The 13,818-nt window shown below is 40.5% G+C and overlaps 1 protein-coding gene across 1 annotated transcript; it reads right to left on the bottom strand.

Annotated features, from left to right (window-relative positions):
* Positions 1-474: 474 nt before the first annotated feature.
* Positions 475-13,818, bottom strand: EIF4G2 (eukaryotic translation initiation factor 4 gamma 2; the record flags this gene model as incomplete). The annotated part of the gene is made up of 22 exons (XM_081175312.1): positions 475-1,289; positions 1,582-1,703; positions 1,868-2,079; positions 2,300-2,504; positions 2,702-2,960; positions 3,829-4,044; positions 4,245-4,349; positions 5,352-5,477; positions 5,924-6,037; positions 6,587-6,747; positions 6,851-6,992; positions 7,406-7,504; positions 7,593-7,676; positions 8,060-8,170; positions 8,345-8,496; positions 8,589-8,655; positions 8,746-8,877; positions 9,965-10,067; positions 11,947-12,072; positions 12,498-12,563; positions 13,066-13,173; positions 13,784-13,818. 22 exons carry the CDS (start codon positions 13,816-13,818, stop codon positions 1,224-1,226), a joined length of 2,811 nt encoding a protein of 936 aa, XP_081031438.1. The 3' UTR covers positions 475-1,223.

Here is a 13,818-nt window from a genome sequence, read left to right as displayed (position 1 = left end):
AGATGGCATTGAGCAGCGCCATGTTTATTTTCACATTTGTCCCCCAGAAGCTAATATATTGGGAGTTACATGCAGGATAAATCACATGCAGGATAAATCAAATGCTTTTTTACAGTAAGCCATTTAAGGTAGTGGCTGTTGCTACAACCCGTGGTATCACGAGGCAATGATCAGGGAATTCTAAGGATGTACCTGCATGCTTAATCCCTGCCGGTCCCTCAAACTAATTTTTGGCCAATGTTCTAGAAGCTGCTAGACTCATCAAGAGCTTAATACATGCCACTTGCACTCCAGCCCTATATATTATTCTAAAGCATGCATTATGGCATGCTAGTGCACCACCCCAAAGCATGTTTGTCTTCATTCAGATTACACAAAGATGGGGACCACTCAGAAAGCCTGTCAAGCAATTCCAGCTTCAATATCTATTTTCTTTGGCAAACAAATTTTAAAGAGCAGCCATTTCAACAGATATTCAAGTATCACAATGTTTATTGATAGATACAAGTATATAAAATCAGGGCATGAACATGTCTTGATAAATTAAGTAGACTTAATTTCAATACTATAATAGGGACCAATTCAGTTTCTCACCATTTTATTTCACACCCACAAAGACCACTTCCAAGGGCATTTATCCACCTCTTCAAAATGATCAATTTTGTGCAAGTAAACCATGTTTCTTTTTAAAAAGACTTGTGCACTTGCCCAGGCTCAAAGATATTAAAATCTAGCACATAAAGCCCATTACTAGAGGTAGAAATACAGGCAATATACTATTACGGCAACCACCATCGATTACAGTTAAGGATTCTCTGTAACAACCAAATGGATAATCAAATATTGCAACAACTCAAGTATTACACTGAGCAAAGTGCATTTCTACAGTATTCAGTGTTGCTATTCAGATTTCTAACGAACAGCCTATGGTAACTGGCATCAAAGAAGATCCTTACACAGACTGCTTCTGAACTTATGATGTAATTATTGCATGCTGCTAATACACTGTTATCTAAACATTAAATATACTCTAAAATATTTTTATGGTAGACTATGATTAAGACGTACTACAAAAACCCTTATGCAGAAGCAAGTCCTATTGACCTACTGCTGCTTTAAATATTGTGAAAACATTACAGCGGAATGAGTTTTCGCAGTGGTTAGGTCAAATGCAGTTACATCATAGCAACAGTATGTTTGCACAATTTAAGGCTTTGGCTGGTTTAGTCAGCTTCTTCCTCAGATTCTTCTTCCTCAGCAGTTTCCAGCCAGGTCAGCCACTGGTTTACCTGTAATTAAGCCATTATAACATTAACAGTCAAGAATGACAAATGGTTTATCGCATATTCATGGAGACTGGCCCTGCACGTTATTAAATCACCACATACTACAAGTCAAAGAAAAGTAAATTTAATCATTTTACCCTTTTAGCTTTATATAAATCAAAATTTTGAATTTGTTGGCAAGGCAGATTCCAATGCCCTCGTTTGCCAGCTTTACAGGGTTCAAATACTTCAAAAAAATTCTAACTATAGAACTTATTGTAGCAGCAAATTAAGAGATTACAAAGAGATGGTTTACCTGGAACAAAGCTTTGCCCTTCCCTGGAAACTCTTGAGTAATGTCTTCTTTCCATGCCAGAAAAGCTTCTTCTTCAATGATTTCCATATCATAGAAATGAACAAAGAAGCGCAATAACATGCCTAAAAACAAACCAAGCACAACAATTTTTTTCTGGTTTTTTTAAAACACCAATAGTGCAGATTGCAGTGCATATGTTTGCTAGAATTCTCCCCAAAACCTCACATAACAAGATGAGGCTCAAGGGCTTTCTCCTGCATGGAGAAACAGAAGATTGAATCCATACCTTTTGGAAAATTGTTGTTGTAGCAGTGCACTTGGAGCGCATACAGGGCACTCACTTGTAGATCAACATGGTCATGAAGGAACTTCTGCATTACCGGCTTAAAGGAAAGAAGCAGCTGTTTTTCTTGCTCCAACTGCTCTTTAGAAGGAGCAGATGAAGAATCTGGTTCATCATTAGGTGGGTTTACTTCACTAGAAATATACTGCAAGAAACTGAAACAATAGCATATGTTTGACTCAATTGTTTATAGACAACCACTGTCCCTGCAACAAGACATGCATTATATCTCGAAAGACTAACAAGGACTCCTTGATATAAATTATGAATTTAAGAGATTTGTGAACCCCAATATTAACCCCACATATTATAAAGCACACCTACTTAAAGCAAGGACATTCATGGTACAGAACTGCTTTAAGATGTGCATCTTACCTGGTCATCAAAATATTAACAAATCCCTTATCTACATGAAGTTTCGGTGAAATGTTGTCTTTAATCCATTTATAGATCGCTTGAGGGGATGGATCCAACTTTATTTGCTTTAAGAGCTCCTTTTCCAGTTTTAGAAGTGGAAACAAGAAGCTAAGTCCTTTCCCTTCCAAGATCTCCAGCATACGATCCTTATTCTGGTCAATCTCTGTAACAAATTATTTTAAAAAAATCCAAATTAACATTCAGGCTTGTCACCTAACCCAATGTTGTGGCCATCCCTGCTTTTGTTCACAATTTGAAGAGTTAAGTCTTTAATGTGTTATTTCCCAACTTTTTATTTATTAGGCCCAGTTACAGTCTTAGAAAAATAAAAATAAATGAAACAACATTTTGTTCCCTTACCAGGCAGCATCTTCTGCATATTGACTTTGCTCTGTTGGAAGAGTTCTGTTAGCCATTCACGGTCCTGTAGCTTAGCTAACTGCTGAAGGCAAAGCAAGAAGAGGGGGAAATGGGTGCCACTTTCCAATGGTTGAGCTAGTTCTGAGATGCTCACTAGTTCTGAGATTATGGCACGGGCTGCAAACTGTGCTAGATAGGATTTTACCAGAGGGATGTCTACCTCCAGTTTAGGACACTGGTCCAATACATTTAGGAATGCCTGAAAGAAAAAAAAGAAAAAATTGTTTGCATTCATTATCTTTTTATTACATGTCCACACGTTAGGGCAGCCAAACAATGTAAACAAAGAACAAGTCTAGAGATCTCAAATATTCAAGTGGGCATCCAGAGCCTGCTACATGCTTCCACCTCCAAGTTCCTTCCTTCCTACTAGTTTCCAAGCCATTTAAAACCGGGGGGGGGGGGGGGGGCTTTATTCACATTGGGAGCCAAATGCCATTTTGCCAAAAGAAAAAAAAGCGGGCAGGGCTATGGATGTAATTTTTGTATAGCTACACAAAACTTAGGTTTCTGTACACCTCCATTGAGCCAATCTAGAACTATTATGATAATTTAAGGACACAATTCAGCCAGGTATAGAATAGGGCCACTTGGGAAGGTGGTGTTTCTGGAGAAGAGCCCCAAAGGCCAGGCTGAGGCCTACAGGGCTGCACTTTCCCCCCGGCCCTGAGGTTAAAGGGTTGTTCCTGATCCAATCTTTTTATGGCACCTTTTTTGGAACTGGAAGGACTTTTGTTTATGGCTCTGCCCATTACACAGTCCACAACAGAATATCCTTGAGAGAGCACAGAGCAGCAGATCTGGACTGGAAGTACTCAAGGAGATGGGCTGTCCATCCCGCTATGAAGGGGGACGTATCATAATCTGCATCAGCCTGCCCAGTAGAGTGAGAAGTGGACAGAACAACCTATCCATGGATCCCCCTTCACTGAAATAAGAGGTCCCACTCAGTTTTAAGACACGGATCACCTATATGAATGGGGAAAAGATGCTTAATCAAATGACTAAAAAACACAATATATATAATGAGACCACAAAAGAGCTCAAAATTATCACAAATATAGTACCTGCATGAAGTTGTCACTAGTGGCTATCCCTTCCTGCTTAAGTAAATTGATCAGAGCACTTGCTTTTTCTTTATCTTCATCTGATCGATCCAATGATTGAAGTATTACTTTGCTTAGCATCTCAGGGATAAAGTGTTTTGGCGCCCTCATTTCTCTCACACCATTGACTGCATCGTTGGCATTTCCATTGTTCAGATATTCAGTTACAACAGTTTCCTGAAAGAGAAAAATGCTTGCTCTTAATAATGATAGCATTATTTATTATACTTGTTACCCAAAGGTCTCAAAGTGATTTATAACACAGTTAAAAACACAAATAAACCATGCTAGACCATGAAACAGAACAAAAAGCCCACTCCTGTAACAGCCATAGGAAGCTGGAAGCTGCCTGCACAAGAATACTTAGTGAAACTTACTGTCATTTTGAGCAACTCTTCCTTAGAAGGTGGTGGCTTTTTAGTTGTCTTTGCAGGTTTCTCCTGGATAAGTGGTGGATTTGTCTTGAGACCAAGCTGAGGTGGCTTGAAAAGTAAAAAGCCCTCATTAGAAAATTAAACAAGTGACAAAGTGTTATTTACTCAGAAACAATTTAAGTTGCTGGATTCAAACTCTGAGTTATTTGGCAACGCAACTCTCAAAACGGGCATGGACCCACTAGCAGGGTGTTGTGCCCAAACTTCCTAGAGTATCCACAACAAAGGACCAAAATCCCACAATGAAAGCCACCACTTTTCCATTAGGCCTAATCACACACATGTTCTGTTCAAAAAAATCATTTAAAAGTCACCTTTGGTGGGCAGGGTGCACCCAAGGTGGTGCAAAACAGTATGGAAACGCTCCAACACAGAAGCATAACTATTATCTAAGGGGTTGGCCAGCTGCAAACAACAAACTGATCTAGCTTCCCATGGTAGAGGAAGGAGGGGGGAAGCAGCTCAAGTTTTTAAAACATGCTTGGAAATTTACAACATGGAAACCATGCACACCTCTGTGGCAAAGCGAGTTCCATAATTTAGGGTCACAAGAGACGTCTCCAAGTTTACTTCAACATACTCCCAAACAAGCAAGCATGGGGAGAAAAGGGTCCTGCTGTAAAAGCTTTTGGTCTTCTGAACATTTAAATATAAGGACAGACTTGCTGAAGACATAAGCTGCAACTCTCTTATGGAGTCTTATTCAGGATACTGTGTTCTCAATCCCCACAGCCACATTAAAGGTAGTGGGCTGCCAGGTTACTATTAAAATTTCTATACCATCATCTTCATCTGGGTGGGTTATATTAAACAGCACACACAATAGTTAAGAAAAGCGATACTCCCCCTGCCATAGCTTAAAAGGCCATAGATTGTTTGTCAAATGCCTGCATGAACAGGAATGTTTTTGCTTGGTGCCTAAAGATATGTAATGAAGGCGCCATGCAAGCCTCCCTGGAGACAGCATTCCACATGCTCCAGGCAAGTGGTCATAATTCTCTAACTTTCCACCCAGCATTAACCACAGCTGTCATCCATGGGTAACTTTACCTGTCCCAAAGGTGGTGTCTGAGTACGTGGTGGCTGTGCACTGGGAGGAATCATAGTTATCTGGGGCTGAAGCTTTGGCACTTGGTTTTTGTTTATTAGGAAAGATTGAGCAGGCCTCAGGCTAATCTGTGGAGAGAGAGAGGAGGTTAAGAATTCTGTAGCAAGAGTTCTGTTAGTGTTGTAGTGAGAGTTGCACGTTATCCACAAGCATTTAATAAGCCTCAGCAACAGCATGACTAAGTAGGGAACTAGTTTTGAGGGAGATGCCATTTTACCATGGCCCTTTATGCCCCCAACCATTATCTGAAATTTTCAGTGTACTTCAACTGCTCTTTCTTTATGAACATATTGCCCTCATATCTCATAATCTTGTTCACAGGACACTGGAGACTCCCGGGGGAGGGGAGAAGGAAGAAGAGGAAAAGGGGCAGGCGGAAAGAGAAAAAAGAGAAAAAAGTTAAGAGGCAGAAGTTAGGGAGGGAGTTCCAGCATTCGTCCTCATAATAACGCGTCTTTTTATAATCATCGGGCATTTCATTTAGGACCAAGTCTGTTCAGACTTAAGTGTATACCTCATCTGCATTAAGCTGTCCTTTCTTAGAAAACCGTGGCGGCATATCCTTGGACGACCCTTGTTGTTGGGATAGAAGTCCCTGATTCTGATTATGGTATAGTTGGCTTTGCCCCTGTTTTCAAGGAGAGTGAAAGGGAGATGAAGACCACCACATCCCAGTACTTGCTCTTTTTATATAGTGTTAAGTGTCTAAAGTACTTCACGTGCATTCTTTACAACAATACTGTTAAGGTCAGTATTATCTTCGCTATCAAGAGATAATAACAATTCATTTCAAAGCAAGGAAGTAATGTATGTTAAGCTACTTTGGAGATCATTTTAATAGTGAGTATAAATATGTGTGATGCAATGGCTTGCTCAAGCATGGCAGAGGTGAAACATGACCTGGAAACTTTTTGGTTCACAGCTCAATCTTTACAACCACTAATGCTGATTCATAAGATACAATAGTTACTTCAGACAAATGATGGCAGAATTTTAGTTTTATCAATTGTGGAACAGAAAGCCTTGGAACCTACTACTTGAGTAGGAAAGAATTAATTGTTAAGAGCCTTCTGTGAAGCTTATTTAACATTAAGCAACGTATTAAATTATTTATCCTTCTTATCGAGGAATTTGCAAGAATCAGATGCGTAGTATTGCTTTCACTAAGATCACTTACTGGATTTTTCAAAAAGGATTTGCCTAGTTCTCCAAACTGGGATTGAGCAGGGGCCATGAGGTGTCCCCCATGGCCATTGAAAAGTTGATTTGACCGATGTCGCCCCATGGTGGGTGAAAATCTATCTTGAATAACTCCTGGACCAGTACCAATTCCGCTACCTGTTTAATAAAAACAAACAAACAATCAGCCTACAGTATCTTAACATAGCTACATAAAGTGCATTGAAAAGATATTATTACTTCCTAAAGTTGAAGGAATTACCAGGCATTTGTCCAAACATATCAGCAAGCCCTCCAAGTGGATCCCTGTCAAGTTTCATCCTGGGTGGCATGAACGGTCCCTCCAGAAAGAAGTCACTTCTCATCCCTTGAGACATAGGAGGAGGAATAAAAACTCCCAGATCCTTAAAAACAAAATGTTAAATTATGTAATTAAGTTAAAACAGGAGATCCCAAGTCTATGATAAGTAGATACCCACTGGGATAGATCCAGATATAAGCACATGTAATAAAGTCTCATAGAAGCAAACCTCCCTGCCTCTCCTCACTGCGGCCGGTAACCCACCACCCCAAAGGTCAAGTAACCCCAGCCAAATGGGGTGACACGGCACAGCTGATTCCCAGTAGCTGAGTGGGGACAACTAGAGCGTGAGCTCTGCCCATGGAATCAGTTTTCATCCGATTTTCAGGTAATACCCCCCACCGTCCCGTTCCCAATACCACAGCTCATCCTATTCAGCAGGGTTCCTCAACCAGACAGCAGCATGTCTGTTGAGCCACATACCTAAGTACAGCATTTGCCTAGATAAATACGTACTTTCACTGCATCTTGACGGATTTGATTGATAGTCTTTGGTCCATTGTCAAGAAAAGCTTTGCGAGGAACCCAACGGTGTTCTCTCAACTCCACAGTATCCTTAAATAATAAAGAAACAGAATATTAAGTTTAAGGATATATGCCAAAAATACATAACCTGCCAAAATAAACAATTTTATGCTCTTACCTGCAGCAGGAAACGAATCCTTGCCGGCAATTCCTTACTCATCATCAAGGAGCGCATACGGGCAAAGTACTGATCCATTAAGGACTGTTGAGAGAAATTTGCAATGTGTATTCAAGTGAAGGGCTTACAACATACATCATCAGAAGCAAGCTTCTTTAAAATTTATACAGAGATTGGAACCAGAACATTCTACGTACAAGTCTAAGTAAGACCAGAGGAAATGTCTTGGTTCTGGCCTTCAATTTTTCCTAGTTAACAGTCCTGCTGTAAAGCAGTTATTTACTACTGAACGTTTTACAGTGCAAATTCATCAATGTCTACTCCAGACTGACATAGCAATACTTCTGTATAAAATAAGCTGCCATAAATAAAATAACAGCACACAAAACCATTATACTGTTTCCTAAGAGCATAAACATAAAAACTACAAGACAGCAACAAACCTATGCAATTTAGGCAATGCTTACCTTGGCTTTTGCATGGTCTAGTCTAGGTCCTACTGTCCTCATTATCTGACAGAGGCACTCCAAATCCTCTCCCATATCCTTGAGTTGGACTCTCTTCTTCTTTTCCAAAAGCTGAATTTTTTAAAGCAAAAAAATTAAAATTGACCTACTAACTCGTTTTTTGTTACCATTTCAGTACATGTGACATAAAATCTCACTAAACTAAATATCAATGTAATATGTTACCAGTTATTCTTCCACATATAATTAGAATTTTCTGCCTAAATGAGGAAAAAGACCACTTACTGTTTTGATGCACTTATGAAGGATAGATTCATGAATAAGATCAAGCTTGCCAAGTTCTCCAATGAATTTGATGTTTCCCAGCATCTTGATCTTAGCAATGGCTCTCTGTTCCTCCTCCTCGGGGAGGAGGGGGGCATCATGCTTATCATAGACTTTAAAAAAGAGAGAGATAAGAGATGTTGTTCTGTTTGTATAACATATGAAGCAAAACAGGAATTACATTAAAATTATTTTGAAGTCTTACTATCAACATTTCTGGTGCGGTTTTCAAATTCATCCTGAAGTTTAGAAATTAAGAGGCGTCTGAATGTCTGGAAATAAAAAGGCAATACTTTAACACCTTGTAGTTACACAAAACTAATTCTCACATTGGCATTAGTCTGACAGACGTTTGTACTCACTGTGCTTTGCTTCTGTCCTGGATGACACTCTGCTGATGGGCCATCAAAGTTGGGTGCATCTTCTGCCAGTCGCAGACATAGTTGAGCATATAGCGAGCTATATTTTGGCTCTTCAAGGGCTTTGTCTACGATCTAGAGAAAAAGGCTTTCCTGAATTATTTGGAAGAACCAGAGTATAAATAACTCTTCACCAGCAGATCCCATGTTGCTTCATTTGTGCATGATATGCTAAGTGCACAGCTGCAGGTTCAACACCACCCTTTCCCTACCCCCTTCCAATGTTAGCAATCAGTGCAATGCAAGCATATTGACTATTCACTAAATTCCGAGACACAAGGCTTACTTTGATGTGACTGTAGCACACACCCATAGATACCCTAACTCTGGGATCCCACAATGAGTAAGAGAAGCAAAGAGCTGGCTTTTATTTGACTGGTTGCCAGACTGCCTTAGCAGTGCCCCATACTAGGCAAATTATTTTGTTGTTTCTCAACTGGCGAGGACAGTTGTGGGATACCAGATAACCATACTCTTGCCTCCCCCTCCATCCAATGTTGTTATAGAACTGGATGCAGAGGTTGGGATATTGCTGTGGAGCTACACTCATTGCTCCAATACAGTGCAAGAATTGTTCCTCAAGATGTAAGATAGTGCAATGATAAAAACCTGAAAATTTTTGTTCCCAAGAACTAAAATTGTTTACAATAGTATTTCATCTCAAATAGTTATAAAAGGGTTATAACCATTTTCTGTTTATGCAAGTCAAATTACAAACTAATCTGGTTTACTTAAGTCTCTTCTATGAGTGGTCACAAGGATCATTGTATCAGCTCATGAAAATGCAACACTACTTGCTAAGTGAAGAAAGGTTGCAAACACAGTGGTTGCTCAGACAACCACTGACCAGACCCAAAGTTGCCATTTGTAGAAATTTAATTTGGGGTGTAGTTCCTCTTTAGAACACCTTTATTTCACAACAGAAGCATAACTGGATTGGATGAAAAGATCTGTGATGTTTTGAGTCCTCCTGCTATCCCCTTTAATGGACATTAGATAAGGGACTCTATCCAATCTGGATCAAGCGAGGAACAGTGCTAAAGCTGTTCTAGATGTGTAACTTTCAAGCTTGTTCCCCCACCACCACGTTACACCTGCATTATATGGTAGAACAATTACTTTTTTTAATCATAACTTTTCTAATAAGTGTATATTCACTTACCAGCAGTATGATCCCCTTTAGGATGAGCTTAGACTCTACACCCACATTGAGGAGCTCAAGGCATAGCTTGTCAAACTTTTCAGGAGTAAGCTTATTTAATATGCTGAAAGGAAACAAAACAAGGAAACTGTATAAGCATCTCTGCAGAATCCCCCTTTTTTATAGCTTTGTCTATTATAAAGGTAAAGGGACCCCTGACCATTAGGTCCAGTTGTGACAGACTCTGGGGTTGCAGAGCTCATCTCGCTTTACTGGCCAAGGGAGCCGGCGTACAGCTTCCAGGTCATGTGGCCAGCATGACTAAGCCGCTTTTGGCGAACCAGAGCAGCGCACGGAAACGGCGTTTACCTTCCCACTGAAGCGGTACCTATTTATCTACTTGCACTTTGACGTGCTTTCAAACTGCTAGGTTGGCAGGAGCTGGGACCGAACAACGGGAGTTCACCCTGTCGCGGGGATTTGAACCACTGACCTTTTGATCGGCAAGTCCTAGGCTCTGTTGTTTAACCCACGGCGCCACCGTCCCTTCTGTCTATTATAGGTGGCTTTAAAAATTGTTTAGGAATCCATAGCCAGTAGTAGCTTTTCCTAACAGTTTGTGTTCCAATGCAATTTTTGCAGGAAAAGTTGCAAACATATTGTGTATTCTATCTATTTTGTACTGAGCTCACATAAATAAAGCTTCCATCATCAACTCGCTGAGGCGGTGTGGTGGCACCAAATACAGAGCTACTCAAAAACTAAGTAGATTACAGTTCAACTTCTGTGAAGGAACATGAGTATTGCTGGTTTATAACCCCACGGTAGGACAGGCTGAGGACAGTGAAGGATATAAGAAAACTAAGTTACAAAGATAGTGAAGCAAGGGAGTATAGCAGATAACAAAACCAAAACTATAGTAAGGACAGATGAATATAGCTTGAAACAAGCAAGAGACGACTTGGGCAAACCTTCACAACATTTAAAGCCAGGAAATATGCTAAGGGCAGGAGGAAAAGAATTAGATCAAAAGATAGGGGCTGGAATTCAATGCCACACGCTCACAATCCCCCTCTCCCTCCTGTGCACTGTTCTAGAGTTTGTTCCAACCCATGTCTCAATTTTCGGAGCCCAGTGGGCATGCAGACAAATGTGAAATGAGAAAACCCCATTGCAAAAGCACAAGTATTTGCAAAAGGCCTTCACTGACGGGCCTGGTTAGGTGAATCCCACCATAGGTAGTCAGAAGTAGGTGATGGCAGTTCTCTGAACAGTCCTACTATTGAAGCAGTCAAAATAGCGTAAGATAGGAGGCACATCCCTTGCTTTGTGTGCCTGACAGATGGGGTACCTGTCAAAACTCTAGGCTAGCTTTAAGTTTTTTAGATGGGTCTCGGCACAGGTACAGAATCCATTTAATAGACCGCACAAAGGTCATGCAGAAGAAGCAATAATCTAAATAAACCATGGGTGGCAGAGACATGAAACTACTAAATGCAAGTGCCAAGGAGAATGTGGGACTGGGGCAAAACTGGAAGATTAAGTCTGGCACAGTATGGGCAACCTCAAAGTGTGCAGCTTTCAGAACTGTGGGCTAGGATGCCTGAAGGCACAACAATTTTAGATCTAGGGCCTACACCATGCCAACACATGCTGTTTTTACCCACCAACCTGACCCTAAACCAGCAGCAGCTCAGTAAAAGCTTTCTAGTGTTGCTTTCTGCCTGAAACTGAGTGTCAAGATGATTGTCAAGCATCCTAGGTCACTCAAGATCAGCTGCATTCACCTTGGTGGGTCATAACTTGGGCATGCCTGATCCAAGTGTCCAACAGGGAATACTGCCAGTAATTGCTGCAGGATTGTGATCTAACCAAATATGGTTTAAAACAAACGGCCAAAAAAAGCAGCACATCGGGAAGTGCATTTCACATATTGATCTGTAGCTATCAGCCAATTCTTGGCCATAGGCTTCTACTCACAGTTCCTTTTTCTCAGAACTTACCCTCTTACTTTCCTGAAGATTGCATCGTGTCTTTCTTTGTCATTTGCGGAGTCGTCATCTCGTCTAGTGCTTCGTGAAGGAATCCATTTCTGAGCGTTTTGCCCTGGGGTTTTCCCCAGGAACTCGCTTTATTTTGTAAACAAAAGAATCAAAGGTTAGAACTCATATGTTCCTGTGTTAATTCAGGACACTTAAGTTCAACTTAAAACTACAATCCACCAAGACCAGCTTTCAAGACTGGATGACATTTCTACCACTCCTTTTTCCTTCTTTTTTACTCCACCTTCTTCAGCAGCATGGATCTCACAAGTAACATATCAACCGATGTGGAACGGAAGTATCATTTGAATAATTCCTGGTTTAAGTTTTTCTGGTGATTGCTACACTGATTAGTTTTCTTTCCAATTTACCACTCAACCAGACTGAGAAATTAACAGCTTTGCAAACTAAACCTTATGTTTCAACTTTTCTTCAATATCCCCAAATGTAGTTTCTCATTCATTTCATGAAGCCACAGCCAAGGTAGTATTCAAAATACTAAGCTGACATACCTGTTGCCGGCAGTCTTGGGATAGTGCTGAGGTGCACCCCTACCTCCTCCTCCGCCCGAAGAAGCACTATTAGAAACAAAGTCCCCAACGTTTGACAGTTAGTTATGAGTTGTTTTGCAACAAAAGCAACGTATTGGATTAGTATTTCAGAATCCAACCAACCCAAGGAGTTTTCCAGCAGTGGGACTAGTGTAGGGGAAGAAACATCTTGCTCAGTGGCTTGGGCACAGTACTATTTTCTTGTGCCCCTTTGTATGGTTTTCTGACAGTTATATCCATGTGAGTTGTGGGTTACAGGTCTTGCCTATCTTGATTACACTATTAACAGGGGAGGAAAGGAGTAACCCTGTTGACAAACAAGCTGGCTGCTATTCCCCATGCCTTAGACTCCCTTGTATAAGGCCCTGAACGGTTCAGTTGCACTAGTGTAATACCACTACTTGCCATGTACATTTGACTGCACTGTTGCTTCCAACTGCAGATCAAGGTTGTTAAATAACAGAAGGCATTAACAATTAAGCTGCTTTGCTTTTCCATCTACTTCACCATAAAATCTAGTTTTACATACCTGAAACGAGAAGCACCCCCTTCTGCAATCGCACTCTCCACTTTGGCGGCTTGACAATGAAGAATCTTCAAAAGAATAATAAATTGACAGGATAGGGAAAAACAAAACCTAGGAGACAATCAAAGTTTACATTGTAAGTTTCTGATTACCAAAGTCTCACTAGCAAAACAAAAACGATTAAGAGTTAAAGCCCAAAGCTGCAATCCTAACTCCACTTACCTGGAAGTAAGTCACATTGAATTCAACAGGGCTTACTTCTGAACAGACATGTCTAAGACTGCAGTATATATCAATATATTGTCAATAACTTAGATCTCTCATCTACTCTGATTAATTTCCTAGAATGTTACTGCCTGCCCATCTATATTTTGCGCACATTAATTCAAAACAAAGTCTGCATTATAAATCTCTTCAAAATCCAGGAATCTCGATAAGTGACACACAAGAAAAACTACATATTGTATTTTAATTTTTAATACCCTGTATTGTAGCCTTATGAGAACCAAGCATCAAGTCTGTCTACAGAGGATATGTTTAATATGAACGGTTTAAACTTAAAAGAGGAGAAAGTAACAGACAACAGGTCATAAAACCTCTACCCCCCCCCAACAGAGAATGGAAACCATTGTAGACACTCTCAAACGGAGCTCCTTTGCTACGACACCTAGCATTAGGCTCTCCGCCCTGGATAGCCCCATCTGGCTTCCAGGAGGCTTACTCCCGAGTAAAGCCGAAATCGGAGCCTTCATTCAT

Source organism: Podarcis bocagei (assembly GCF_964188305.1).
Source record: "Podarcis bocagei genome assembly, chromosome: 1".
Classification (NCBI taxonomy): domain Eukaryota; kingdom Metazoa; phylum Chordata; class Lepidosauria; order Squamata; family Lacertidae; genus Podarcis; species Podarcis bocagei.
This window is presented reverse-complemented; position numbering and strand designations above follow the sequence as displayed.